Here is a 27,317-nt window from a genome sequence, read left to right as displayed (position 1 = left end):
CAATGGCTGGACTAAACGCAGCCAGAGAATGCAGGTGGTATGGGTGGCTCTGGAAATTGGAAAACTTGGGATGGGAGAAAATTATAGACTCTAGGAAGGGGGCGAGAATCATGCTGACACCACTGTCTGCATAGTCCAAGCTAGAGAAGGGTTCAGGGGGAGCTAGAAGGGAAGAGAGGGAGAGGAAGCCCCAAACCATGGAGGTCCCAGTGAGAACCAAGGCAGGCTCCTCAGATGAGTCTGGGAGAAGAAAAGGCTGGAGGATGTTGTGGCCGGTGGGTAGTTTCAGAGTTGGAGGTCTATCTTCTCCATGGTTGATGGGATTGACATGGGCCAGTCATTGTCATCATTAGGCTGAGACTCATGTCTCCAGCCAGCATACCTGACAGGCAGTCATTCTGTCCAGCAGCTGATTCTCTATAAAGCAGAGAAAGCCTGACTCTCTGTTGCCCACCTTCCTGAGGCAACTGCCTTCCTGCCTGTGAGGCTCTGTGCCAGATATAGCTGGATGGGATCCCAGGGACTCCAAGATACTGCTGTGCCCTCAAGGAGTTTAAGAAAGCAAAGTAGCAGTTGATGGATATGTACAGATCATCGCTAGATCCCACTGGAATGAGAAATATAATCTTCTCCCCATTAAAATCTGTGTTAACACTACAAAGAAGTATGAAAATAGGATAGATTAAGTTCTACTTCCTTTATCAAGGAAGTAAGAGAATGTTGTATATAGTGGAAAAGTATTCAAGTGGAGAAATTAGGACATTTCTCTTTGTGCTCATGCTGTGCCTAACATGTCTTGTGGGTAGTGGGTGGAGTGATGGTTGGAGGCTTCTCCAAAACAGTTAGTGGTTTCTCCAAGGCATGTCTGTGGTTAACCCTTCCATCAGACTTCCGTGTGGGGGAGGGGGTTATGTATAACCCTCTCTCTGCCCACTGGGCTACCTCTGTGTCAGGCCAGCAGGATATATTCTGGAGATTTGAAAGCACTGGGGAGATGCTGAGAACTTGGAAATATTTGAAATATAACAATATGACTAGGTCCATAAAAAGCACACAACATAGAGGAATATGCATATTGTTTTAATGTAAATAAAGCAAAAGGGTATTTACTGAATTTTAGGTAAGAAAAGGCTTAGGAAATCCACAAACAGAATAGGCAGACCCTATATAACTGAATGTACCTGCCGATAAAATGGAACTTCTACATAGAATAATGCTGGGTGGATTCTGTGGGCAACTCTCACTTCCTTTGGAGAAGCCTCTACTGGACTGCTCTGCACCTGTCTGTCCCCCGTACTGCTGTACTGTCATCGTCATTCATTATCAAGGGATGGGAATTGGATCAGGAAGTGATACTGCAGCCAATTGTGTAAGCTGTTGATTTCTCAAAGTTGTTTTCACATAAATCAAGCTGTGGGGAGCAGCCTGGAGAAAGGAGCATACTTGTCCTGAAGTGGAAGCCTGTGGTCATTGGTCCAGTCCCTGAATTCTCTGTCCCTCCTCACATTTTACCACAAGGCCCACACATTAGGCCAAGTGCAGATTCTCAGACAATGGTGGGGCCCAGCTCAGGGGCCAAATTCCAAATGTCCTTCTTCGGTCTCCATGGACATGTCTGTGTTTTCTCTTAGCAGGATCTGGGGCCAGCTCACCTCTCACATCCCCGTCATCACCGATTCCACCCTCGACAGCAGGTTAGTGATGGAGGCACAGTAGCAGAACTCTCTCTCTCGAACCTTGGCCCAGGTGTTTCAGGGGTTAGATAGTGCCAGCCTTCTCCAGAGAACCTGTGGGAGTGCAAATTAGCAGTGTTATTTGGGAGTGCTGAGGGTCTAGATTTACAGACTTGGGTTTCAAGGGAATGGAATAACTGGTTTCAGGGCCACTAACCACCATCTACCTTCAGCTTGCTTTCTCTGCTGAAAAGCCTCATGCAGGGCTCCTCAGATCAGAGCTTGTCTTGGTTCATGCTCAGCTGAACAAAACAATCACACTGCTGCTCAGGGGCTCTGTCCCGCCAGAGCTCTCTCCTCAGGGAACCCAACCATAATGTCGGTTTTGTCACAGAGTAAAACTGGTGAAATGCCTAGGTGTGGGAGTGAAATAACCACCGAGTTTCTGATATCCTGATAACTCCGTGCTGTTCTATTCTGCAATGCAGTTAATCATCTGAATATTTTTCTGTAGCTAGCCTTTGTTTCACCTTTGTGAATTAAATCAGATACTACAAGTTTTGTTTGAAAAATGTAGAAAGAATTTATCTCAGGGAATACTTTTAAAAATAATCTCTAATTCTGTGGAGTGACCTAATAATGCTCTTTCCTTCTTTCCTTTTTGAACTAACATCTCTCTCCTAACCGTTTTGTAAGCCCCATAAAAACACACTGGGGTACCAGTATCTCCTTTCACTTAAATGAACCAGATGTTTTAGATGTCAGAGGAGCTGGTTCTGCCACTCAGAGCTTGTCAGCTTTGCTTGCAAGAGTTGCTACAGCTGCCTGAACAGAGAGTCATTGGCTGGGATTGATATATGAGTTGACAATACCATGTGCATTATGACTTAGGGGGCACGCAGGAGCTACCAAGTGCATCATTGCCCAACAGCTCTCAAATGCTTCTAACTGACCTTTCCCCCAAAAAACAAAAACAAAAACAAAACAACAAAAAAACGCATGTAAGGGGCTAATTTGAACAACTTATTTCCGGCTGGCGGGTGTCTCCTTGCTGGCTAAAGATAGTCACTGGTAGCTTGTTGCAGACTGTGCTGGGGCCAAGGCTGATTTCGAGTAGCTTATGGGAATGATATTCTTTTCTCTGTCTGATTTTGTCAGCAGCTTTTACAATAAAGCCCCCAAATATTGATCAAGACAGGAAATAGACTTCTTTATCTTTGTAGTGGTGACCAAATGGGCTGATCAGAAATTTCTGGAGATCCACAGCCCAGATCACATCGGGCCATTTTTTAGTTGATAGGATATTGGTTTCACACCACTTAGACATATAAAGGAAACTGGAGGGAATTAATAGTGAGTCTCCATAAAGCCCTTCTTTAACAAACGAGGTGTCTCTTTAGTAGTATAGAGCACCTCGCCATGTGCATTAGATGTGGTCCTGGGAAATTAACTTCCACTTCTCATTTTTTAAATGGCTTGGGGAATTCACAGTCTATTAGGGATTGTGTGTGTGTGTGTGTGTGTGTGTGTGTGTGTGTGTGTGTGTTCTCTAATTTACCTGTGATTTGAAGGGGAGCTATCTCATACAGTAGCAGGTTTGCATGAGATGAGGTAATTTTTAGAATGAGAGAAAGAAAAAGTGGAACCCTGTAATTAGTCAATGTTGGAAAAACTGAGGTGAGTGGGAGCGGTTGGGGGGTCATTGCTGTGAATTTGATAGCATCTGTCTTGAAGGGGAGTCATAAGCAATTGAAGGGAAAACATATGTGAGGCCCCAAGCACAATGCCAGCAGAGATGAGTTTCTCAGCTCCTTTCCTTTAATGTTTTGTTGATAAAATTATCAATTTAGCCCCAAAGACAGTGCTCTGACCTCTGCTGGGCATTTATTGTAATGCATCTCATGAAAATGATAATTAGCATTGGCCTATCAACCTAGTATTTGAGGCCCTAAGTGGGGTAACCACAGTGAGTTTATTCATTTAGTTACTTGCCAGAGCCAGCCGGCTGAGATTGAACAGCACCTGAAAGAGGTGGGTGAAGCCTAAGGAAATAAAGAAGACAGAAATGCTCTTCGGGAGGGCATATGGTCAGAGCTGAAGCCCCGAGTTTATTTAACGTAGCCTTTTTGTCTGAGTTTTGAATACCATAATCAAAGCACACCATACATATCTAAAACAATGCTTGTCAATTACATAAAAAATCATACATAACCTTGTTTCCGTGGTAGTATAACATTCCGTTACCTTAAAAGGTGACTATATGAGGCTTATCAAGGTGACCATTGTTTTAAACTCATCAGCCACACCATGGCGTTTAGCTACTTTAGTGACTTATTCAGTGCCTCATAATGGCTCCCAAAATGGCTCCTGACAGTTACTCAAGATGCATTTATGGAGAGCCTGTAGTATGCCAGACACTGTCCTTGGCCCTGGGTTACAGATGAGGCCGCAGCTGGAGTGAAGTCCTATTTCCAGCACCTCTTGAGAGTGCCGAAATGATAGACACAATTCAAGCAAATGCTTTCCTTGGAGTCTGACCATAGTAATTTTCCTTCTAATAGTTCTCCTCCCTAAACAGAGATTCCACCTTAAAAGCTAGTCCACCAACAAGCAGCAGCTTGAGCTTCTGTGCAAGAGCTACAAGATAGGTGGTAGCCCTCATGCTGCTGAACCCATGGGAGATGCTCGGTATATCCTTGTGGGTGGGTTGCTTAGGCTTGCTCTGCCTTTAAGGCCTCTGCTGGGTGAGGGTATGCTCTCGGCCTTTTGGTTGCAACTTCTGGCTTGTCAGACAGACCCTGCTTGGACTGGTCTTTTTCTCAGGACAGGAGGCCAGGCTTCTCATTGGGCTTATCTTTCCTGCTGTCTCTCCACACACTGCCCATCTTGTTGCTGGAGTCATATTTACTCCAATTAATGTCTTCTAGGCCAAGTTTATGGTCTAACTGGTAACTAAGTCAAAGAGAGAATGAATCTTCTAGCTTTATGATGAAATGCAATTTTCTCAAGAAATGAAGAAAATGTTTTCATTTTCAAGGGCTCGTATTAAAAAAAGAATTCCTGATAAATGTGCCATCTCAGACACAACTCAATTGGGAGCTCTTGGGAACTACACTTTGGGCCAGGGAACCTAATCTTGAGAGCCACCACATGCTAGTTCTGGGACCTTGGACAAGACACTTAACCTCCCTGTGTTTCAGGTTTTCTCTTTGTAAATGAGGATAACAGTGCCTGCCTTGTCAGGTTATTAGTAGGATCCAGTGCATACGAGGTTAGAACAGTACCCGCACACAGTACACTGTTAATGGGAGACCTTGAATGAGTGAATCACTTTCCAAGTCTGGGTTTGAATTATCTCCTCTGTAAAAGGCAAAAGGGTGGGAGTTAGAGAAAACTATCTCATATTTCCTTCTCATCAAGAATACCCTAAATCTACTGCGGATGCTCCCTTTGGCAGTTTGTTCAGTAATAAATTAACTTACGCAAGTTCATTTCGACAGCATTGCCTTTCTTCCTGAAAAGAGTTCATTTTAAGCACATTCATGGTAGCTGACGATAGTCTTAAGCTTAGTTACTTTTAAGATGAGGCAGAAGTGACATGTTTCTAATTGAAGGCATCTTATTCTCATCAGCCCTTTTCAATATTTGTGTAAGAGCTGGGGCCTGTCCTGTTTTACTGTACCCATCCACCCTAAGGCCCCTTTTTCAGCTCCTCCTCAAATCAGTGGGAGAGCTATCATTTCCCTAAGTCTGCTGGCAGTTTCATTAGGTGGGATGAGATTCTCAAACTTTTTTTCCCTCAGTGAGAATATTCCCAGCCCTTTTTTTTTTTTCTGCTAAAGGTTATTTCCTGCCTCTAGAAGGTCACTCTTTCAAGAACCTTAAAATTCTTTATCCTGACATATTTCATGGTAAATGTCACCAACTAGTATTCACATTCTGAATTCATAGAGCTGAGTGGTTTAGAAGGTCCTAATTTACACACACACAAATATTCCTCCCAAACCCTCCCTTTGGGAGCAGGCAGGCCTGCTGCCTTGCTTTTGTGTTTTTTAAAAAATTTAAAAAATTTTTTAAGTATTTTGGGAAAGCTAAGTAAGCAGGAAGTCTTAGATTCTTGTTTTTTAATAATCACATTTAACATATTTTGAGCACTTGTTTTGTGTTAGGCACTATTCTAAGTACTTTATTGTGATTGTTTCATTTAATCCTTGGATACCATCCTATCCAAGGAGAATGGATTCTACTAGAGCTCCATTTTACAAAGTAACTGAGGCTCTAGAGAGGTTAAAGGACTTTGACCAAGGTCACCCAAGTGGGGGACGCTAGAGCCAGCGTTCAGACTTGGTTCTGTTTTTGCTCATTTGCCCTACCAGTGTTTATTGCCTGCCTGCTCTCTCGGGTGCACTTCATGGCCTGTGCTTGGCTGAAAGTAGAGTCAGAAACCCCAGGCTTGGAGCTTAGTTCCTCCACTTTCCAACTGTGACCTTGGATAAGTAACTTCCATTCTTGAAAACTGTCTTTTAAACATCTTCCTGGTCTTTATTAGATAGATAATGTACATGACAAAGCTTTATAAGCAATACAAATACTATGAGGTATAAGCTATGAATGCCCTGCAAAAGAATTCTAGCCCTTCCTGCTTGCAGTTTATAATTTTAAGCGGTAATTTTGAAGAGAGCTGGCAGTTTGTAGAAAACCAGTCTGTAAGATTAACTGGAGAGAGAGGAAAGTTTCATATCTGGATGGGAGCTGGAGGAGGGAAAACATAGCCTTATGGGCACCGAGTGACTGAGAGCTCAATAACAGGAAGGAGGGTTAAGAATAAATTAGGCACACAAAAAAGAGATTAAGTTATTTAGAATGTTAGAGTTTCCAGAATTTATGTAGCCAAATCAAAGTCTGAAACCCATTTTAGGTTCAAAATCAATGTCTCTGGCCATAAGAATTTTAATCAAAACCTCCATGTACACAAAACAGTCGCCATCTTTGGAATAAACAGGCCCACCCGGTGCTTCCGTGAACAGTGTGTTGTTTTTGTTTTCCTGTCCCCCACAGCCCTCCCCACCCCACTCCAAACCCAAGTGTGTGAGTTCCTTCTCTCTCCAGAGACCTCAGCTGATGTGCGAAGGGGATGGGGCAGGAAGTGTCCCCAGCATCCTCCCAGAGCTGCACTGTGCGAGTGGTCCGCCAGACCGGTCCCACATCGGCCTCATGTCCTGGCCTTTCCTCAGAGGATGGGATTATTTCTAGGCAGTGGAGCAGATTGGTTCATTAGGAACTCTGGGATTCACTGTCATCGAAAGTGTTATCCTTCATATTTCACCTGGAATTTAGTCAGCTAAAAAGAAGACAGGAGAAATGTTCACCTTGTTTTTGTTTTTGTTTTTTAAATAGTTTTATGGCCTTAAGTAAGCTAATGCCACTCACTGCCTGATTCAGACTCTAGACCCCAGCAGCCTTCAGGGGAGGGGTGCGCACATGCTCCTGCCTAGGAGCTCCACCTGACACCTGCCCTGTGCTCTTGCTCTGCCCAACTTTGAAAAGACAGGTCTCCATTTTAGACTGTAGGAGACTTGCTTGGAAAAAAGTGGTGAGTTCTAATTTTTCTCCCCTCTTGATAAACTGTCTTTATTTAGTAATAGGACTAAGTATACTCCCTGTACCTGTTCCACTTTTCAGAGGAGGTAAAACCTTCGTGGGCCTTTTGCAGTGAGTGTTGTGCTTGTAAATTAAAAAAAAACAAAACAAAACAAAAAACACCTAACTGGCTCAGATAAAGAAAAAAAAAGAACAAGGAAAGCGACTCATTGATTACCATATTAGTATGTTTGCCATGTTCTAAAAGGGTCACAATTGTATTTACAAACCAGTTCATTTAGTGCTTAACTTAAGTATCTCCTAGTTTGGCAGTGAGAATAATCAGCATGTGATTCAGACTAATATTTTACTGTCTCTTACTATTTGATTAAATGACACTAAATCTGAGTAATGACTTGTGTCCCTTCTCTCTTTCTCTTTGCTGTTTTCAGTAGAGCATGCACCATTCTGAACGTGAATTTTCGGTAAAGTAAGCTATACTGATTTCTCTAATTTTAAAGATGCTCCGTTTCTGTAGGTGAAATGGGAACTAGTGCATCTAGATCATCGAAGTGATGAACAAATGGGAAAGCAGATTTGAGATGATTTCCTTATCTGGATATTTAAATGAAATACAGCATCTTTAAAAAGCACCCACATGACTTCATTTACATTCATTTCATTTTCATCGTGACCTTCAAAATTTTCATTTTCACCCTGATTTTAGTTTTAAAATATAGCTCTAAAACCAGCAAATCAACTGTATGTCATTATGGTGTATTTTGATTTTGGAAACTAGGATCTCAAAACATTTCGTTGCTGCAAAAATGTTGGTTCCTTGTTACTCTGATGAAGAGGAAAGGGTATTAGGCAATTGAGTTCTTGGTTATGGAGAGACAACTTACTGGCTTTTATAACTGGCAACAGGGAGAAATGGTTCTTTTTTAAGCATCCTTAGTAATTCCTGAGTTGAGACATGAGTGCAGTCTCCTCATCCGTTTGATGCAAAGGCAGTTGATAAGAGCTGGGTGCTGCCTGCTTCCAAGGGTCACTGCTCTCTATTCTCTCTTGAGGGTAGCTGACAGGTCTGGTGTTGGTGTGGTGGCCCTGTGGCCTCCCCACCTCTTTGTGTGGACCAAGAAGACACCTGTAGGTTGCCCCTGCTAAGTCGGCCCCAAGGAAAGGGGACACTTAGACATCCCTTCTACAAGGCTGGCGAGGATGTTTCTGGCAAGGAGTTTCTCCCCTAGAACTAAGCTGTTAATGCTCTTGCCGCAATAGTTGATGGCCTGTTCCAGGGCCCCTGCTGGATTGCCAGTCTCCCAGTTGGTTTGGTGGATGGGATTCTGGGAAGAGTAGAGTAGTTGGCTCTTGGGGTATTTGTCTAAGAAGAAGTAAGATTGGAGAGATCAGGGCTGACCTGTTTATAATTGTAGATATACTGTTTTGGAGCATTTCTCATCCTGGGTTGTTATAGACCAATATTTTTCAAAGCTGTGTGAATTCAGGTAGTAATCAACCTAACATGGACTCTGTCCAGTTTTGTCTGCAGCCTGGGGATAAGGGCTTTTGGAGGCCTCTTGTTGGGGAGCAGCTCATTCACATTTGAGGAGTAGGGGAGCTCAGGCATTTCACAGTTGTTCTCAGGTTTGTCACAGGCCAAGTAGCAAACTCTGAATTTGGCCCTTGTTAACATCCCTCGCTTCCCCCCATTGTTACCAATGTGCTGTAGCTTAAGCCCCAATGAACCTTTCAAGGAAGCTTGTGAACTGTAGAAAAGTCAAAAAGGAAAAGCAAAAAAAAAAAAAAAAAAAAAAGATGGAGCTTGTATTCAGGGACTAGCCCCTGGATCTGTGTTCCTGCCTCTTCCTCCAGTATTGACCTTCTGACTCCTGGAACTTCACTCCCCTCCCAGAGTGCCCTGAGCTAGCGAGTTGAGTTCCAGCCTCCCTTCCCCTAATTGCGCACATCGAGATCTGCCCTAGTTGTCATGTGCTCATTGAGGAAAAGTGGACCTCATAGGACATTAGGCCATTTGAGATTGATTCAGCCCTCTGTGAGCAGACATCAGGGTGATCTTCCTCTGTACCCTGGACGAGTAGCCTTGCCTTTCGCACAGCCCTCAGCCTCCCATTTGCTTTACAGACACAGGTTACCCTGTGGCACTTCAGTGTGTTTATTTACACTAACATATTCAGAGATTTATTGAAAGTGGTAACAATCTCAGCCTTTACTTGGAAAATGAAGATCCATTTACCAGACATCATCCCCAACTCCCAAACTCTATGGTAGTGAATTTATACCTTTAAGTTTGAACACCTGGTAGTAGGGCTAGAGTGTCAAAGCTTGGTTCCTTGTGAAGGCCAAACAGTTTTGTTCTGTGCTGAGATGGCAACCCATACCCAAGTTTAGCTCCCAAGACCCATTCCTACCTTCCCAGAATCCTAGGCTGAAGGTCTATGGGTCTCTGGATGGCCAGTGTTTTGCCTTTAGGACACAAGTGTTATTGCAGCCCACAGCCTGTCTTCTCATCTGTAACCTCAGTGACTCTTCTGCCAGGTTCAAAGCACAGAGCTGGAAGGCAGAAACACTGATGGTTATCTGACACATGTTAGGTCCTGAAGATCAAGTTCAGATTCTGCTGCCTTTTTCTGGTCTTTGGGTGGAAGGGGATTGGTATTGGTGCCTGCTCACTCTTCCAGACTCTCTGTGTGCTGCATTTAGTTCCAAGAGCCTTCAGAGGCAAGCAATCTCCCCTCCTCCTGGTATTTCACTGGTTATGATCCAGAAACCCTCTTCAGGGGAAAGCTTATATCACACACTTATTCTCCCCGCTCTTCTCACCTCAACACTCATTTCAGGTTTAAAGTCCTTTTTATCTTTGTAACCCTGTAACATAAAGCAAGGAGCATTTTCTCACAATCCACCCTGGCATAGAACATAATCCAACTTCATTCACGTTATTTGTTATTTTATAATACCAATAGAAATTACATTTTGTCCATTTGTCTGTATGTAATGTTCATTTCTATTGCTATATCATTGTTATTTGAGATTCTGAGATTACAGTGCGTGAGTGTGTGTCTCTGTATGATTCTTTAATTTCAGCTGCCTTAGGTTTGGGTAAAGATGTAGAGGAAGGTAAGTCGTTTTCTATGAAACACAAGACTTTAACTGTTACCTGTCATACTTTAACCACTGCTTGTCATGCACTTACGTATTTTATTGGTGATCCTGAACCACTCATTCATATAAACTCAAGTGGTGCTTGGTATGTTTACCTGTTAACATCACAGCTCAGTAGTTTAGAGGAGGGACCACCTAGCAGAAAGTCTTCCTTGTGTAGTCAGTCCTATGTGGGGGTAGAGGGTAAGACTAAGAAGCAGATGGGTAAGAGGTACCAAGAGCTACAAGTTAACAGAAAATGGGACAACTCTGTGACACAGGCAAGTTCTTCAAAGCAGGGCTTTTTCTGTATTCAGTGTTTATTTTGTCCTGGGAGAACAAGTCATTTATTAATTCAAAACTGTAAAATTCAAGTGCCAAATGTTTGTGTGCCCAGAAGCTAAGGGAAGTTTCAGACACCTGTCTAGTTCCCTTCTCCTTGCTCACTAGGGTAGAGCTCAGCATTCCAGTCTTTCTCGATGTGTCAGCAAAGATGTAGGGTTCCATTCTGTTCCTGGGTTGGGCCACAGTGGAAAGAAGGGCGCTTAAGGAAGTGTCCTCCCTGAGAGTGCTATTGCTGGGGAGAGAAAGCCCTTTACCCACTGCTTTGCATTGCAATAATTTTTAGTTATTATTTTTGATGCAGCCTAATAGGAAATGATTATTTGAGACAGATGCCCCTGGGGAGCCCATAACCCAGCAGGCACTTGGCAAGGATTCCTTGCCAAGAATCCTGAATGGTTTGTCATTTTATATTAAATCACATCTTTCAAATATTGTGTGTGTTGGAGAAGCTAAAGAACTGTTTATCCCTTATTATTAATCGATATTCAGGTAGCCCAACTCTGTGCTTACAGGTCTCTTTAATTGCTAGCTCAGGAGTAGGTAGGGCTGTCTGGGACCTGGCTAAAGTAGCTGATGAAACTTTTTTTTTTTTTTTTTTTAAACACCTGCAGCATCTGGTCTTCCTAGGTGGTCTCCTATCCAAGTAGGATCCAGGCCCAACCCTGCTTAGCTTCCGAGATCAGACGAGATTGGGCATGTTCAGGATGGCATGGCTGTAGTTACAGAACTTTTCTTTGGGGACCATTACTAAAATTTGGAAATGGAGTTAGAGCCTCTTTTATGCTGATAATGTCACTATGTATAGCTTCGTGTGATGTGATATTTCTTCAGTCTTTTCTCACGTGACTCCTATGTGGGATAAATGACAACCTCTAAATTCCCTTTTGATGCCTCTAGCTTTCTTGTTCAGTATTTAAAAAGTCATACAGTAATGGGTATGTTGGTCTCTCTGGGGGAAAACACTTGCGGTCTCACCAAAATTCAGTCTGCCCAAGGCTGAGCAGTGGCATGTGTGCAGGGTGTTTGGAGAAATGATGCTGACTGTCTCTTTTCCTCCACAGGGATTTCCACTTTACCTCCACCTCCACCTCCACCTCCACCACCACCACCAGCAGCTCCCTCGCCTCCTTCGAGCACAGAGGCGCCCACACAGCTCCTGCCCCAGGCTGTGAATGGCTTGAGCCGAGGGGCCTTACTCAGCTCCATCCAGAATTTCCAAAAAGGAACTTTGAGGAAAGCCGAAACCTGTGATCATAGTGCTCCTAAGATCGGCTAAAGCTTCGTGTTTACACTTGGAGGGAAAAAGTTCTTTTTTTCTGCTTCCCACCTCCAACCCTTAAAGTATCCTCTTCCTGGATGAATAATCGCTGAGCCAGTTCAGCCACATACTGTTTTGCAGATGCTCATGTGAGGGGCTTTTCAAGAGGAAAATATTCAAGTAGATTAAAATCAGGCTGGCATTGCTGCCTTAAGAAAAATTTTACTCCTTTATTACTATTTTAAAGGAGTCTTGTTCATCCTCTAATGGCCATCTTTTGGGGGCAGCAGCATATTAGAATCAATATTTTTACCAACTGAAGGAAAGGAACAAGAACGACAACAATGACAATATTCAGACAGCTGTGAATGGCCTTTGTGTTGCAATCCCTCCCATCAGACAGCTCCTAGAGTGTTCCTCTCATGGTTTATTTCTCTAAAGCATTTTCTGGTTATTTCTTAGAAAACTTCCAATTTTTGCTATCTTAATTTCATTTTAGACATTAACACTGTAGCCCAAAGCATAGTTGTATCACAAGAGTTAAGGAAGCAACTGAGTTCTTCATTTTCCCCTCAAATAGAATAGGGAAAATTTGTAACATTCTCTAAGTTCTAACAGGAATACTGTTGTCATTATAGAACTCAGGGCTGCTAAAGCTACTACTCTACTCATAGTTCCTTATAGTTAGAATGTATGAACAGACAAATGTTAGCATCAGATAAAGCTCTTGCCAATTAGGGGATCTTACTCCTTTGCAATTAAGTTGAGTTTGTGGTTTGTGGGGGATTATTATTACAACACAAGTGAATTTGGCATCTGTAGAATTCTGATTTTTGAAATATTCAAATACATCATCTTTAAATGTTACTCATTTATTAGATCCTTTATCCTATGATTTGCTTAAACCCTTACATAAACTGCACTTTAAAGGATTATAAATAATCCATTTAAAAATTCAAGTACACACATCAGTGTTGGTTACTATGCAGAGAGAATGTCATTGTCTATAGTTTCATGTAATCTGTGATAAATGTTCAGCTGTATTTTTTATTAAAATAAACCATGTCAAGAAAACGTGTTGTCTGTAGCCTGGCTAAATATTTTAAATAGTAACTTTTTATAGTAGTTTTTGTAAACAAAGACCAGATCCACACAGTATTTCCAAAATTTTCTTCCCACTATCCTATTTCTTTGTGCCATATTTTCCCTCTTAATAAGAGCTAACAATCTTGTCTTGCTAAATTAGGTACCTCTTGTATGCTTCCATAACTAATTTAAACCTGTCTTTTCCATCTCAACTTCTGGACAAGACACTGTATGGCGGGTCTGTTTTTGGGCAATGGGAAAATACCTGATATGAATTTTGCTTTAATTTTAAAAGGAATCCTATTAGAATTAGGCATCTGAAGAGTCTGGGCAAGTTCCTGTTTTAAGTATGATGAGGTCTAGGTGAGTAATGATTAGTTCCTGATGACACAAATTTCTTAATAGACTTCCACTCCATATTTATTTTCAAGGATATAAAAATACAATTAGTCATAGTTAGGAATTCCTTTATTCCCTATCAAAACAATCTAACAGTAAATGTAGATTATATGCTTTTACTTTTACACATAAGTTGTCTTTTTTGGATATATCTTTCATCAGGACTCTGTCACAATCTTGTCCTTCCAGTGAGAAGGTAAGATTTAACATTTTAGGGCAGGAAGAATGAAGACATTTTCACATACAAGCACATTTAAACTTCTTCATGTACAAAAACATTTATGAATCATAAGGTCTTATAGTACAACCCAGGTGATATCAGCAAGTATTTTAAATAGATCCCAAATGACTTGAAATTCAAGTCAAAACTAAATATTTAATGTTTTCTTTATTGCAAATATGATGTCTTTAACCTGAGGTACAGAGTTGTCTTCTAGAATCTTTGCATAAGGCATAGGAACATCAGCACCAGTGACACGAACTGCAGGCGCATCCAAGAAATTGAATGCAGGGCCTAGGAGAGAAGGAAGCTCAACTGAGAGAGGCAAGAAAAGCCAGATGAACATAACCTCCTGTGCACAAGAGGTGTGGCTTCCTGAAGATTGGGCAAAAGCTAAAAAAATGCTAACTGGAATTTTTTCTGGTTTTGCTTTTTAATGCATTTACTCAAAAGAAAAATGCCAAGCTGACAAGTTGCAAGTTCTAGTTATTTGGTCACCCCTAGCTCTCAATATCTTTATCCAGTATTAAGGTACACAATGTTTAATACAGCTTGACTATTCTAAAACCAATTTCTCTGAAATACCTTCCATGATCCTGGCACAAATTTCAGCTCCTACTCCAAACTGTGGCCAGCCTCCTTCCACAGTTACGAGATGATTGGTCTTTATTACGCTGGCTTCTATTGTTTCAATGTCCATTGGTCTGATGGTTCTCATATTTATCACCTAAACAGATAATAGATAAGCTTTATAGAGCCACTGTATCACAAATACAGCCTTATCCCCATAATTCTACTTCCTTTTTTATTTCCTATTAATCTCTGGGTCTAGGAAAATCTAATCTGCCTATTCATGAAAAAGAAACTGTAATTAAAATGAAGATCTTTATCCCTACAGCAAGCAGCTCTTATTAACTCACGGAATTCACCTATCCTCCCTTGGCTTTAACTTCCTTCTCATCAAAATAATAACTAACATATGACTGCTTATTGTGTATCAGACACAACATGAAGTGTAATTCTCAGAACCATCCTGAAGGGACAGTAAGTGTATTATCCCCACTCTGCTCTCTATAGCCAGCTCTCCCTTCTCTGTTGTTTTTGTTTGTTTTGCTTTTTTGTTTTATTTATGCCTACAGCACCTGGTCTTCCTAGGTGGTCTCCCATCCAAGTACTAACCAGACCCGACCCTGTTTACCTTCCGAGATCAGACATTGGGCTTGTTCAGGGTAGCATGGCCGTAGACTATGGACGGTGGCTCCACTGGGGTGCAAACCCAGGACCTTCTGCGTGTAAAGCAGACATGCTAACCACTACACTATGGAACTACGTCCTCTATTCTTTCTAAGTTCCTGGCACTCCAAATCTTCTGAGATTTAGGGTACATAACTTGCTCAAGTGTAATTAGCAAGTGGTAGGTCCTATTCAACGAGTTGGACTCGTTTTGACTTCTAAGTTTCCCCTCTCCCAACCTCCAGCTCCAAGGTTGGATCTTAACCTAGATATGTGAAAAGTAAGTTCTCAGCTTTAAGCAGAGGCAGAACTGAGAGACAAAGATTTTACATCTAGTTAACCTGTTACAGAACTCAAACTCCTATTCCTGGATCTTAAATTTAAACTTTTCTGATTCTTTAAGAACAAGTGAATTTCCACTAACCTCACATTCAATTCCTTCTTTAGAAAGCACTGTTGCAGCTTCTAAGCAATGGCCCACAGGTCTTGAATGGGAAACTACGGTAATGTGTGTCCCTGAAAACAAAGTGGTCAGATTAGAGGCCACGTTAAAATTAAGTTCATTTGTAAAATCTTCAACTGAGCTTCATTCCAGTGTTAAGAGGAACGTGGTAGCCTTCCTAGAAATGAAATTCAAATCTACTGGACTTAGATTTAGAAAAGCACAAATGTATGAGGAATTAGAGGATGACACATTCTTGCACTCATCCTAAATTTCCTAAAGTAAAGGGGAATGTTTAGATTGAATTTAACACAACAGAGGGGACGGATTACAAACGATGTTTAAATGTATAACAAGTTCTCTTACCTTGCCTTTCTATTTTGGCTTTTCCAATGGGAATCAGAAAATCTTTTGACTGAGCTTCCGAGGGAAATTCAAAAGGAACTCCATACATCAATTCGTTTTCTAGCATCACCACTACAAAATATATTTAAACTTAAGTACATAAAAACATATACACAACACTATTGTTCATTTTGTGAAGTTTCACTGTGCTGATTAGGAAGTTTTGTTTCTATTGTGTCCAGTAGCCTTGAGGATGGTTTAGGTACCGACATTTATAGTCTGGTCAATCCTAATTTTATTTATTGATGTTAAACCAGTGTTGTAGGTATGCAATAAATGTCCCCCTTACCTAGCTGGCCCCCTTATAGTCAGAAAATAAACCACCACATTTTTTACTATTCTTACTATATCTGTAAATCATTAACATTTTATGTGACATGGCTAAACTTAGTTAAAAGCCTTTATTGGTGCTTTCTATGCAAAGATTTTATTTTAGTTCTTCGATGTTCAAAAGAGACCCGGGGGTGGGGAAGGGGAGTAATGATGATACAGGCTGTTCATCCCTCTGGTGACCAAATCAAAGTTGTGGTAGAAACAAGGAGCAAGCAGCAAGGAAAAATCACCTGGGATCTAGATGAACAAGCCATACAGCAAAAGAGAAATCCAAGAAGTCACCCTGCAATGGCAGAAGATAGGACAGGGCAAGGACATGGGGCTACCTGGTCCCAAGTGGATAAGTGAGACGAGGCTGTGGCAGCAGTAGACACAGACACTTCTTAAAGGGGCCCTGCCTACGAGCGGATTTTTGCGGTGATGACCCTGCTCGCTATGAGCACCAGTGCCAATTCAGTTGCATGCAGGGGGCACCAGGGACTTACAGGGAGATATTGTCGGAGTGCGGGCCGACACAAAACTCGCTCTGTACAGAAGTACCAGCGGGATCCATGGTTCCCTGTTGAGCCCTCCCCACTCCCAGTGCGCAGACACAGCACCACCATAGCCCTGATGCCATCAAACTGGATAACAGAGGTCATTCTGCCCAGAGGATTCCCTGAAAGCCGACCTCCCACAACTTGCAGCCCCACTCAAGCCACATCCAGGTGTATCCTCAGTGAGTCTGGTGCTCCTTGCCGAGCAGAGCCTAGATTCACACTGGAGGCAGCTGGCCTCGGTTTCTGGTGTGACCCTTTGAGACAACTATAAGCATAGCATCTGTGGATTGCTTACTGAATCTTAACAGGTGGCCCCAGAGGGGTAGAGGCTTGGGCTAAGTTTGGCCTGCAGCTGAACCCCTCTCAGGACTGTGCCAGTGGACAGACACCTACTTCACAAATCAACACTAATAAGACTGAGGGACTTAGGAGCTTTGATTAGTACAAAGAAACAGACATGGAAAGGCAGCCAAAATGGGAAGACAAAGAAGCAGAAGCCATATGAGAGAACAGAATATATGAGAGATCCAGATATAATGGAGTCAAGTAATCTAACGGATGCAGAGTTCAAAAGGCTGGTTTAAAGATGCTCAATGAACTTTTGGGAAGTGTAAATCAATTCAGAGAGAACTTCAACAAAGAGATCACATAAAAATGGAAATGGAAATTATAAAAGAACCAGTCTGAAATGAAGAACACATTATATGAAGTGAGAAGTATATTAAATGGAATAAACAAAGGAATAAACAAAGTGAATAAGGAAAAGGATCAAATGCTCTATCTAGAGGACAGGAAAGCCAAGGACGCTCAATCAGAATGGCAAGAGATAAGATGCCAAGACTATAAAAATAATTTAAGGAGCAGATGGGACACTATTAAGGGTCCAAATATCCGTCTGATTGGCATAACTGAAGAAAATCAAGATGTTGAACAGTTGTTTGAAGAAATAATGATGGAAAATTTCCTGAACCTGGTGAAGGAAATGGACATAAAACTTCAGGAAGCTCCAAGAATTCCAAAAATCAGGGATCAAAAGAGCCCACACCAAGACACTTCATAATTAAAATGCCAAAGTTTAAATACAAAGAAAATTAAAAGCACCAAAAACAGATAATTACCTTTAAGGGAACACCCCTAAGACTGGCAGCTGATTTCTCAAAAGAAACTATGCGGGGTTTGGCAAAAAATATTCTACAGGATGAAGACCCAGGATCTACAACCAAGAATGATTAATCTAGCAAAGCTATCATCTAGAGTTGAAGGAAAGATAAAGAGCTTCCCAGACACCAATAAGCTAAAGAAACTTATCACCACTAAGCCAGTATGACAGGAAATGTTTGAGGGACTTCTTTAAGAAGAAAAAACATGTATCAAAAACAGGAATAAAGAATGGTAACAACTACATTCCTATCAATAAGTACCTCAAATGAAAAAGAATTAAGTGCACCAACTAAAAGATAGAGTGGATAAATGGAAAGGAAAACAAGGCCCTAAATGTTGCCTATAAGAGACTTACTTCAGATTAAAAGACACACAGACTAAAAGGAAGGAGTAGAAAAAGATATTGCTTTGATGAACCTAGAAGGTGTCTAAGTCAGGAAGAGAAAGATAAATATTACATGATTTCACGTATATGCGGAATCTAAGTTATATAAAGAACTAATCAAAAACAGACTCACAATTATAGTGGACGATTTGATGCTGGACCAGGGGGGTGGGGGTTGGAGGGGCTGGGAGAATAGAGTAAAAGGTTAAAGAAGTACAAATTAGTAGCTGAAGGATGGTCACAGGGGTAGGGAGCACAGCACAGGGAATGCAGTTAGCATTAATGTGTTGATGTAGCTAAGTGGAGGGTCAGGTGAGGGAGGGAGCAACTGCAGGGATCATTTTATGAACTATATAGATGTCTAACCACTGTACTATATACTTAAAACTAATTAAAAGAAATACATTTTTTAAAAAATAAGAGATCCAAGGGTCACTCTGCTGACCTGGATTGTTATCACGAATGGCCGACTTAATAAGCCCTTTTGCATCTTCTGAATTCCAGGGGCTAACCACCTTTAAGCCTGGGCAGTGTCCATACCAGGCAGCAAAGCACTGTGAATGCTGGGCAGCTACACCTGCTGAAGCACCATTGGGCCCCCTGAAGACAATGGGCACAGGCTGAAGGCCCCCTGACATGTAGTAGGTCTTGGCAGCTGAGTTAATAACCTGGTCAATGGCTTGCATAGAGAAATTGAAGGTCATAAATTCACAAATGGGCCGCAACCCAGCCTGAAAAAACAAAAATATAGATATTAAAAAGATTAAAAATAGCAATGAAGAAGGGCAAAAAACCACTCTACTCCAACATTTAAATGTTTTAAAAGGTCATGTTAAAAATCTCTTTGGATGAGATTTATAAAGAAGATTGCATACCATAGCTGCACCTACGGCAATTCCAGCAAAGCCCATCTATAAAGTAAAATACAAACATATGTGAAATCCATAAAAATTAGAACAGTGAACACTTTGACATGCCCCTCAAAGGTCTGTTTCCTGATAGAAGGTTTACCTCAGATATAGGTGTGTCTATGATCCTCTTATCTCCATATTTCTTCCACAGGCCTCGACTAACCTACAATTAAGCAATGACCTCATTACTTTTAAGTGTATCTGGGGGCAGATGGTCACTTCAATTTTATATAGCTTTCACTCACAAGGGTTTACCTTGTATGCCCCATCGTACTGGGCAACTTCTTCCCCAAGCAGAAATACCTTCTCATCTCTTTCCAGCTCTTCATCCATACCTTGATTTAAGGCCTCACGAACTGTCACCTGTCATGGGTGTAGGAAAACAGTCAATAAGCTTCGCAGCAGTCCCCAATCTTTTTGGTACCAGGAACTGGTGCTCCTATGAGAATCAAATGCCTGATGATCTGAAGTGGAGCTGAGGCGGTGATGCTAGAGCTGGGGTGCAGCTGCAAATACACATGAAGCTTTGCTAGCTTACCCACCTCCTGCTGTGCAGCCTGGTTCCTAACAGGCCACAGACTGGTACTGGTCCATGGTCCAGGCATTGGCGATCCTGGAGCTGCACTATTGAGATTCTCTCCTTTTATAATTATCTACGCTGCCCACAGCATATAATATAGAAATTATCTCTAGAACAGGCTTCTCCTTAAAAGTTCAAAGAATTCTAAAAGTAACATTGCTAACACACATAGCCAGTCTCTGATTGGATGTGTTAACGGGAGGCTTACTGAACACTTCTCTTAATGTGCATCTAAGCTTAAAAGATCTGCTTGCTGGCCAAACTAATTCACAGACAAAACTTCCTAAGTAGAAAGTATACTGGGTTGTTTTATTTCCACACTTGGCATACCATGGAGCAAAGAACTGTTATTTAGGAAGCCTAAATAATACTTAGTATTGACTGCTCACAAGGTGCCATGCATTTCCAAACACCGCCTTCAGGGTCTAGGAGTTATTCTACTGCATAGGTTGGTAGAATCCTCTAGTAATTAAGGGGTGGGGGAGATTCCTCAGAAAGTTGAACATAGAATTACTATATGATCCAATAATTCCTTCTAGATATATGCCCAAAAGAATTGAAAGCACTGACTCAGATACTTGCGCAGCATTATTTAAAATCCAAAAGGTAGAAAGATGTAAGGATAAATAAAATGTTGTAGATGCATACAATAGAATATTATTCAGCCTTTAAAAAAGAATTAAATTCTGACACATGCTACAACATAAATGAACCTTGGAGACATTATGCTAAGTGAAATAAGCCAGATGTAAAAGGACAAAATTGTATGATTCCACTTACAGGGCTTCCAAGAACGGATAAGTTCATAGACACAGAAAGTGCAGTAGAGGTTACCAGTGGCCAAGAGGAAATGGGGACTTATTGTTTAATGGGTACTACACAGTTTCTATTTGAGAGGATGATAAAGTTTTGAGGATAGAGGGTGGTGATGACCGCACATGGTGAATGGCTTTAATGCCGCTAAATACTCACTTTGAAATAGTAAATTGTGTTATGTATATTTTACAACAAAACATAAAAAGGTAGGGGTTCGAGGGAAGAAGCATCAAGTCTAATTTCCTCAGATCGCCCAGCGAATTCCAATAGCGTCGAAGGGCTAACATGCTGGTGTGTTTGCGGCCCGCCGCAGCAGAGGCAGCACAAGCCTGACGCGGGAGTCAGCAGACTTCAAGGCCGGAGGATGCCTTTCTCCTCTCAGTGCCCACCAGCTGCGGGTCAGGGGCGACCCGGATCTCCGCCCCAGGACCAGGGGCCCGTCCCTCCTGCCCCGCTAGGGTCCAAGCCAGTTACCTGCAGCGCCGCCGGCGCTGTCCGGTGAAAGCGCCTCCTCAGCAGCCCGGACACCTGGCGGGAAGAGAAAAAGGACGGTCAGAGGAGACGCAGGGTGGGCAGGGGTAGCGTAGGGTCACGCGGCCCGAGAGCAGCTGCCTACCTGCTCAAGGGGTCTCCGCACCAGCCCAGACACCACCGCCATCTTGCCCGTGTCCTCTAGCCGCCACCGAATGACAACACAGCCGGGCGGCGGACTTATGGAGCCCCGCCTACCCTGTGCGGGCCAATGGCAGAGCGCGGCGCCTGCGTGCCCCGCCCATCCCTGAGCGGGTGAGAGGCCGAGGTGTCGCGTGTTGTCGTCCGACCTCTGTGTCGGGAGTCTGCTTCCACGAACTTTATTCAGGGCTGGCGGGTACTGGCACGCCGGGTGCACATTTCTGGGTGGTGTTGTTTGAAGTACACATTTCTGGGTGGTGTTGCTTGAGGACCAAAAGTCATACTTTGACGGCATAGCTCGAGGCTCGGGGAACCTTAAGACTTAAGGCCAGCTTTCTGACGGGACTGAAATCCTTTGGGCACCTAGTAGCTCAGCGCTTGCACACACACTAGTGACGGGGAACTTACCACCTTATGAGTGAGTCTAGTCGTCCCTGGACAGCACTGTTTGTGGGTTCCTTAGAATATGAACAAGAGATTATATTTATGAATCATAAAGCGCCTACTGTGTGCTGTGGTAAGTGCTTTATAGCTTATTTAAGTCTCATAGGAACCTTCTCAGGTAATTAGTATTGCAATTATTTCCATTTCACAGGTGGGTAAAAAGCAGAGCTTAATTAAATGAGCCAGGATTTAAATTTAAGATTGACTCAAAATGGTAGTCTTTTTTCATTTTTTCCTAAGGCGTAAGTTTGGGTCCTGTCTGGGACGGGGTTACAACAACGTGCATTTAGAGGAGGACTTACAGAGCCAAACGCCTGTTTCTGGTAGCCTCTGGAAGCTTCCTCTCATTCCTCTCAGTTTGACCCCTGGAAGTCAGGTGGGACCACTGAGGACAATGTGGTCCCCACTTGTCCCCAAGATATTCCATACAAAACCTTTCCGTGAGCTGCAATCTGAGGTCTGCAACCTCAGAGTCTGGATTTAATCTAGGTCTCTGGGAAGGCGGTGCTGCAGGGGAGGGTCTAGATCACAGGAGTTTGTCTGGTTGCTGAGTGAGAATGGTAGGTGAAAGAGGAGGGCAAAAGCAGGTAGGCTGCAGGGAGTCTTCTGCATAGAGACCTGGACTCGGGAGTAGTTTAGAGATGAAGGGAGGAGACAGGTTTGAGACCTATTTGGGACTGGAATCAATAGAATTGCTGTGAAGGAAGAGGAAGAGTTGAGGAAGATTTTGGGGAGGGGTTTGTATGGGTGAGGGGGAAGAGCCTGGGAGCAGGTGGGAGTCAGAGTCCATTTTGAATAGGCAATTTAGATGACTGGGTCATACCAAACTTTGATATAGGAGCCTAGAGCTAGAAGCTTGGCAGGGATAGAGATATAAATTTGGGGACAGCTGCACAGAGATGGCCTTTAATCTCTGGGTCTCTGCTTCATCATCTGTAAAATGAAGAGATGTTCTCTAAGGTATGGAGTCAAGACCTTCCAAGTCTCCTCACTTGATGCCATCATATAGTCTTGGCAGTCCTTGGCAGGAAACTCCAGCACTTTCCCAGACAACTACAGCATCCCTGAGAAGCCCTTGAATTTGAGATGTTAACCCTTGGGGGTTTCTTGCAGCACTGGAGGATTTCAGAATTAGAATTACAAAGTAAAAGGAGACCTCAGGTGAAGGAACAATGATCCAAAGAGAAGCCAGAAATTGGACTGTGGTCCAGACAAAGGACTGTATTCTTGGATCCTATTTACATAGAGAGCCAAAAAAGCCAGAAACACTGAGTCTCTTCATCTAATCAGGTAGGCTGAGTCAGGGGCACAACGTGACTCTGCAGGACTCAGCTAGCTTCAGCTGAGAAAATTTTCTTTTGAAATAATGACTGGATGTTTCAGACATTAGGTATATTAATTGGTACATGTATTTTCCTTTCAAACTCTGTAAATGGCCAGTTTGGAAAAGCTAAGCACAATTTTCAATTTAAGCATAAAAGACAAAAAGATTAAAGTGCTGAATTTTAAATCCATAACCTTTACAAAACCAGTGTATGTTCATATACTGTAGATTTTACAGAAAAGGATTTGAAAGTGTAAATAGGCCAACTAGGCCACTTCTCTCTCAGAATTAAAACTTTCCAAAGTTACAGGAACATTTGTCCTAAAGGTCAGATAATCCTTTACCCCAAAATTTCAATCTCTGTGGGTTTGATCAACTTACTTCTGTGTCATTGCAAGCAAGGTTTATTAAAGAGGGCTTTTCGCCACCCTCCCAACTTTTTAGATGTAGCTTACACACAAAATGCACATTTCTACCACCCCAGAAAGTTCCCTCATGTCTCCTCCTAGTCATTCCCCACACATCACCCAACAGGCAACCACAGATGTTATTTCCTTCATCATATTTTAGTTTGTTTTAGAACTTAAAATACAAGGAACTATAGGATGTGTACTCTTTTGTTTATGGTGTCATTAGCTCAGTAAAATGTTTTTGAGATTCATCCATATTGTTAAGTGTTTCAATAGTTTGCTCCTTTTTTTCTTATAATTTTTTTTGAAAGATTTTAAGACTCATAAGAAGTTGCAAAAATAGTACAAAGAGTTCAACCAGCTTTGCTCAATGATAAATCTTATATAACCATTGCACATTATCAGCTCCTCCAAACTGACATTTGTATAATACTATTATCTTGAGAGAGACTTTATTCAGCTTTCTCCAGTTTTATATACATTCTTTTGCATGTGTGTATAGTACTATAGAATTTTATCTCATACAGATTTATGTAACCACCACCAAAATCAAGATACTGAATTGTTTCATCACCACAAAGGAATTCCCTCATGTTACCTCACAGTCACACCCTATGCCACCCCGTCTCCTGGCAACCATTGATCTGTTCTTAATCACTATAATTTGTTATTTCAAGAATGTTTTATACATGGAATCTTACAATTTGTAACCCTTTGACACTGGCTAGTGTTACTCAGCCTAAGGCCCTTGAGATCCATTCAAGTTGTGTGTTTCAACATTACATTCCTTTTTATTGCTGAATAATTTTGTAACTCTATCATTCATTCATTCATTCATCTATTGAAGGACATTTGGGTTGTATCCAGTTTTAGCTATTACCAATAAAGCTGCTATGAACATTGGTTTAGAGGTTTTTATTTGAACATAAGTTTTCATTTCTTCAGGTTAGTACCCAGCAGTACTATTGTATGGTTAAGTGTATGTTTAACTTTTAAGAAATAGACAAACTGTTTTTCCTGAGTGGCCATACCATTTTATATTACCTCCAGCAATGTATAAAACATTTACTTACTCTGGATCCTTGCCAGCGCCTGATACTAATATAGATTTTTTTATTTTAGCCATTTTAATAGATGTATAGTGGTATCCCTCATGACTTTAATTTGCATTTCTCTAATGGTTAATTAGATATTGGATACCTTTTCATGTGCAGTCCATCTTTGTGAAGTGTCCGTTCAACTCTTTTGCTAATATTCTAATTAGATTGAATTTTATTGTAAAATGTGCATGAGAAATTTTACCATTTTAACCATATTTAAGTATACAGTTCAGTCTCATTAAATACATTCGCATTGTTGTTCAACCTCCACCACTATCCATCTCCGAAACGTTTAAATTTTCCCAAAAGGAATCTCTATGTCCCACTTATAAACAAAATATCTCTTATAATTTTTTCATATTTTTCAATATATCCATATGCACCAGTGTTTTATATTTTGTTTTTAAACAATGTTTTGGAATAGGAGGTTCATTTTATTGTAGAAAAAAATTCAAGTAATACAGAGAGGCATAAAATAGTTGTCCTTCCCATCCCTAAACCTTAGTTACCCAGCTTCCTCCCCCTGCCACGACAACCACGATGATTCATTTCTTCTGTGTATTTACAGGGAAGGGTTATTTGTGTATAAGCATATATGTTTGTATTTCCCTTTTTTTTTCACATGAATCAGTGTTTTAAGAATTTTTTTTTTTTCAAATGAGCATACAGTAAAACAGCTCTGTGACTTTTGAAGCTGGTATAGATTTGGGTAATGATGACTACAATCAGGATACATGGTGATTCTAAGACCCCCCCAAAACTCCTTCCTGCTATCCTTGTGAAGCTATGCCCTCTACTCCTGATGCCTGACAACCACTAATCTGTCACTGTTGCTATACTATTGCTTTTTCCAGAATGATACATGACTGAAATCATAACAGTATATAACTTTTGAGACTGATTTCTTTCACTCAAGATAATGACTTTGAGATTTATCCAAGTTGTCATCTGTATAGAGTTCATTCTTTTTTATTGCTGAGTAGTATTCTATTATATGTATGTACCACAGTTTGTTTACTCATTTACCTGTTGAAGGACATTTGAGTTGTTTCCAGTTTTTGGCAATGATTAATAGAGCTAATGTAAAAATTTTTGTACAGAGTTTTGTGTGAACGTGTATTTTTATTTCTTTATGATCTGGAATTAGGATTGCTGGCTTATATGGTAAGTGTATATTTAACTCTTAAGAAACTTCCAAACTTTTCTGGAGTGACTGTACCATTTTGTATTCTCACCAACAAAAATATGAGAGTTCCAGTCACTCCACATCCTCACCAATTTACATTTCTAATAGGTATGTAGTTATAGCTCATCACGGTTTTGACTTGCATTTCCCTAATGGCCAGTGATATTGAGTGAGCATCTTTTTGTGTGGTTATTGGCCATTCATATATCATTCTTGGTGAAATGTTTAAATTTTTTGCCCATTTTTTTTGTTGGGTTGTTTGTTTTCTTAAAACTGAGTTATATATACATTTATATTCTGGATACAAGTCCTGTGTTGAATATGTGATTTGCAAATATTTTCTCCCAGCCTGTGGCATATTTTTCCATTTCTTAACAGTATCTTTTGCAGAGAAAAATGTTTAAATTTTGATTAAATTCAAGTTGTCAGTTTTTTCTTTTATGGATCATGTTTTGGTATCATACCTAAGAACTCTAGCTAACACCAGGTTGCAAAGTTTTTCTTTGATGTTTTCTTTTAAAATTTTATTGTTTTCCTTTTAGATAGATGGTTAATTTTGAGTTATTTTTTATGTAAGATGTGAGGTTTGGGTCCAGGGTTATTTTGCATATGAATGTCCAATTGTTTCAACGTTGAAAGACCATCTTTTACCTCATGCGCGCCACCCTGTAGTCTCAGGGACCTGGGCTGTGTGCTACCTCGTAGTTCGGTTGGCAAAGCCTTTGGGATGCTATTTAAGGTCTGATCTGTACTTGGAAGCTAGGGAGTGAGCCTAGGAGTTTATATACAGCTTTCAGGGATGTCGCTCTTGATCTCCCCAATACTTTCTGATGTGCTACAGCGTCCCTTCCCAGTCCTCTAGCCAGAAAGATTGGTAAATTAGTTTGCTACAGCTTCTATAACAAAATATCAGACTGGGAAGCTTAAACAACATAATTTATTTTTTCACATTTCTGGAGGCTGGAAGTTCAAGATCAAGGTGCTCGCAGAGTTGGTTTATCCTGAGGCCTCTCTTCTTGCTCTGTCATTACAGTCTTTCCTCTGTGCATGTACATGTCTGTGTCCTAATCCCTTCTTATAAGGACACCAGTCCTTGGATTGGGGCCCACCCTAATTACCTCATTTTACCTTAATTTCTTCTTGTAAAGCCCTGTCTCCAAATATAGTCACATTCTGAGGTACTGAGGGTTAGGACTTCAACATATGAATTTGAAGGGATACTTTAGTTTCTCTGCTCTGTTGTACACTTCCCACTACTTAGTCTGCATTTGGGACCAATGGAGAATAGGAAGAGAAAAAAAAAAGCAATGGGCTTCTCTCCATGCATTTGGAACCACAGTTCCTCTGGTTGGGGACAAATTTCCCCACTCATACAGTTTTAAGCATCTGTTCCCACCAACACCAAGGTATTGCCTTCAGGCTGAAACAGAGGGGAACAGAAAAAGGAAAAATAAAAACCAAAATGGAGCACACGCCTCCCATCTCTCTCTCTCTCTCTCTCTCTCTCTCTCTCTCTCTCTCTCTCTCTCTCTCTCTCTCTCTCTCTCACACACACACACACACACACACACACACACGCACACACACATCCCTCAGACCAGGAGAAGCTCTTTCTTTCTGCACCTGATGAACACATCTGGGTTGAGCAGC

General features: G+C 41.4%; 2 protein-coding genes, 1 long non-coding RNA gene and 2 pseudogenes across 11 annotated transcripts in view; 1 reads left to right on the top strand and 4 right to left on the bottom strand.

The window, feature by feature from the left end:
* PXK (PX domain containing serine/threonine kinase like) overlaps positions 1-13,097 on the top strand; it is a 67,566-nt gene extending 54,469 nt beyond the window's left edge. Inside the window, exons 17-19 of one of the 9 annotated variants that reach the window (XM_036218668.1) lie at positions 1,635-1,694; positions 10,362-10,398; positions 11,825-12,014. In XM_036218668.1, the coding sequence (XP_036074561.1) occupies positions 1,635-1,694; positions 10,362-10,398; positions 11,825-12,014 (287 nt within the window). Of the gene's footprint in view, positions 1-1,631; positions 2,671-7,705; positions 9,693-10,361; positions 10,399-11,824 lie in introns of those variants that run through there. The other 8 variants (XM_036218667.1, XM_016131626.2, XM_016131625.2 and 5 more) reach the window with 8 other exon arrangements.
* Positions 1,173-9,801, bottom strand: LOC118601580. Its single transcript, XR_004950333.1, has 2 exons — positions 9,686-9,801; positions 1,173-1,787 (listed from the first exon to the last, which is right to left on the bottom strand). It is a non-coding gene; the product is annotated as an uncharacterized LOC118601580 (long non-coding RNA).
* Positions 11,366-11,484, bottom strand: LOC118602009 (annotated as a pseudogene).
* A 460-nt stretch (positions 13,098-13,557) lies between the features above and the next one.
* On the bottom strand, positions 13,558-21,249 carry PDHB (pyruvate dehydrogenase E1 subunit beta). Its single transcript, XM_016131634.2, has 10 exons — positions 21,148-21,249; positions 21,006-21,059; positions 19,391-19,498; positions 19,236-19,298; positions 19,100-19,135; positions 18,670-18,955; positions 15,768-15,878; positions 15,384-15,475; positions 14,312-14,453; positions 13,558-14,020 (listed from the first exon to the last, which is right to left on the bottom strand). The coding sequence occupies exons 1-10, from the start codon at positions 21,187-21,189 to the stop codon at positions 13,875-13,877; spliced, it is 1,080 nt and encodes a 359-aa protein (XP_015987120.1). The 5' UTR covers positions 21,190-21,249; the 3' UTR covers positions 13,558-13,874.
* Positions 14,857-14,972, bottom strand: LOC118602054 (annotated as a pseudogene).
* Positions 21,250-27,317: the final 6,068 nt, after the last annotated feature.

The sequence above is a fragment of the Rousettus aegyptiacus genome, unplaced genomic scaffold, assembly GCF_014176215.1.
Source record: "Rousettus aegyptiacus isolate mRouAeg1 unplaced genomic scaffold, mRouAeg1.p scaffold_m13_p_4, whole genome shotgun sequence".
NCBI classification, from domain to species: domain Eukaryota; kingdom Metazoa; phylum Chordata; class Mammalia; order Chiroptera; family Pteropodidae; genus Rousettus; species Rousettus aegyptiacus.
This window is presented reverse-complemented; position numbering and strand designations above follow the sequence as displayed.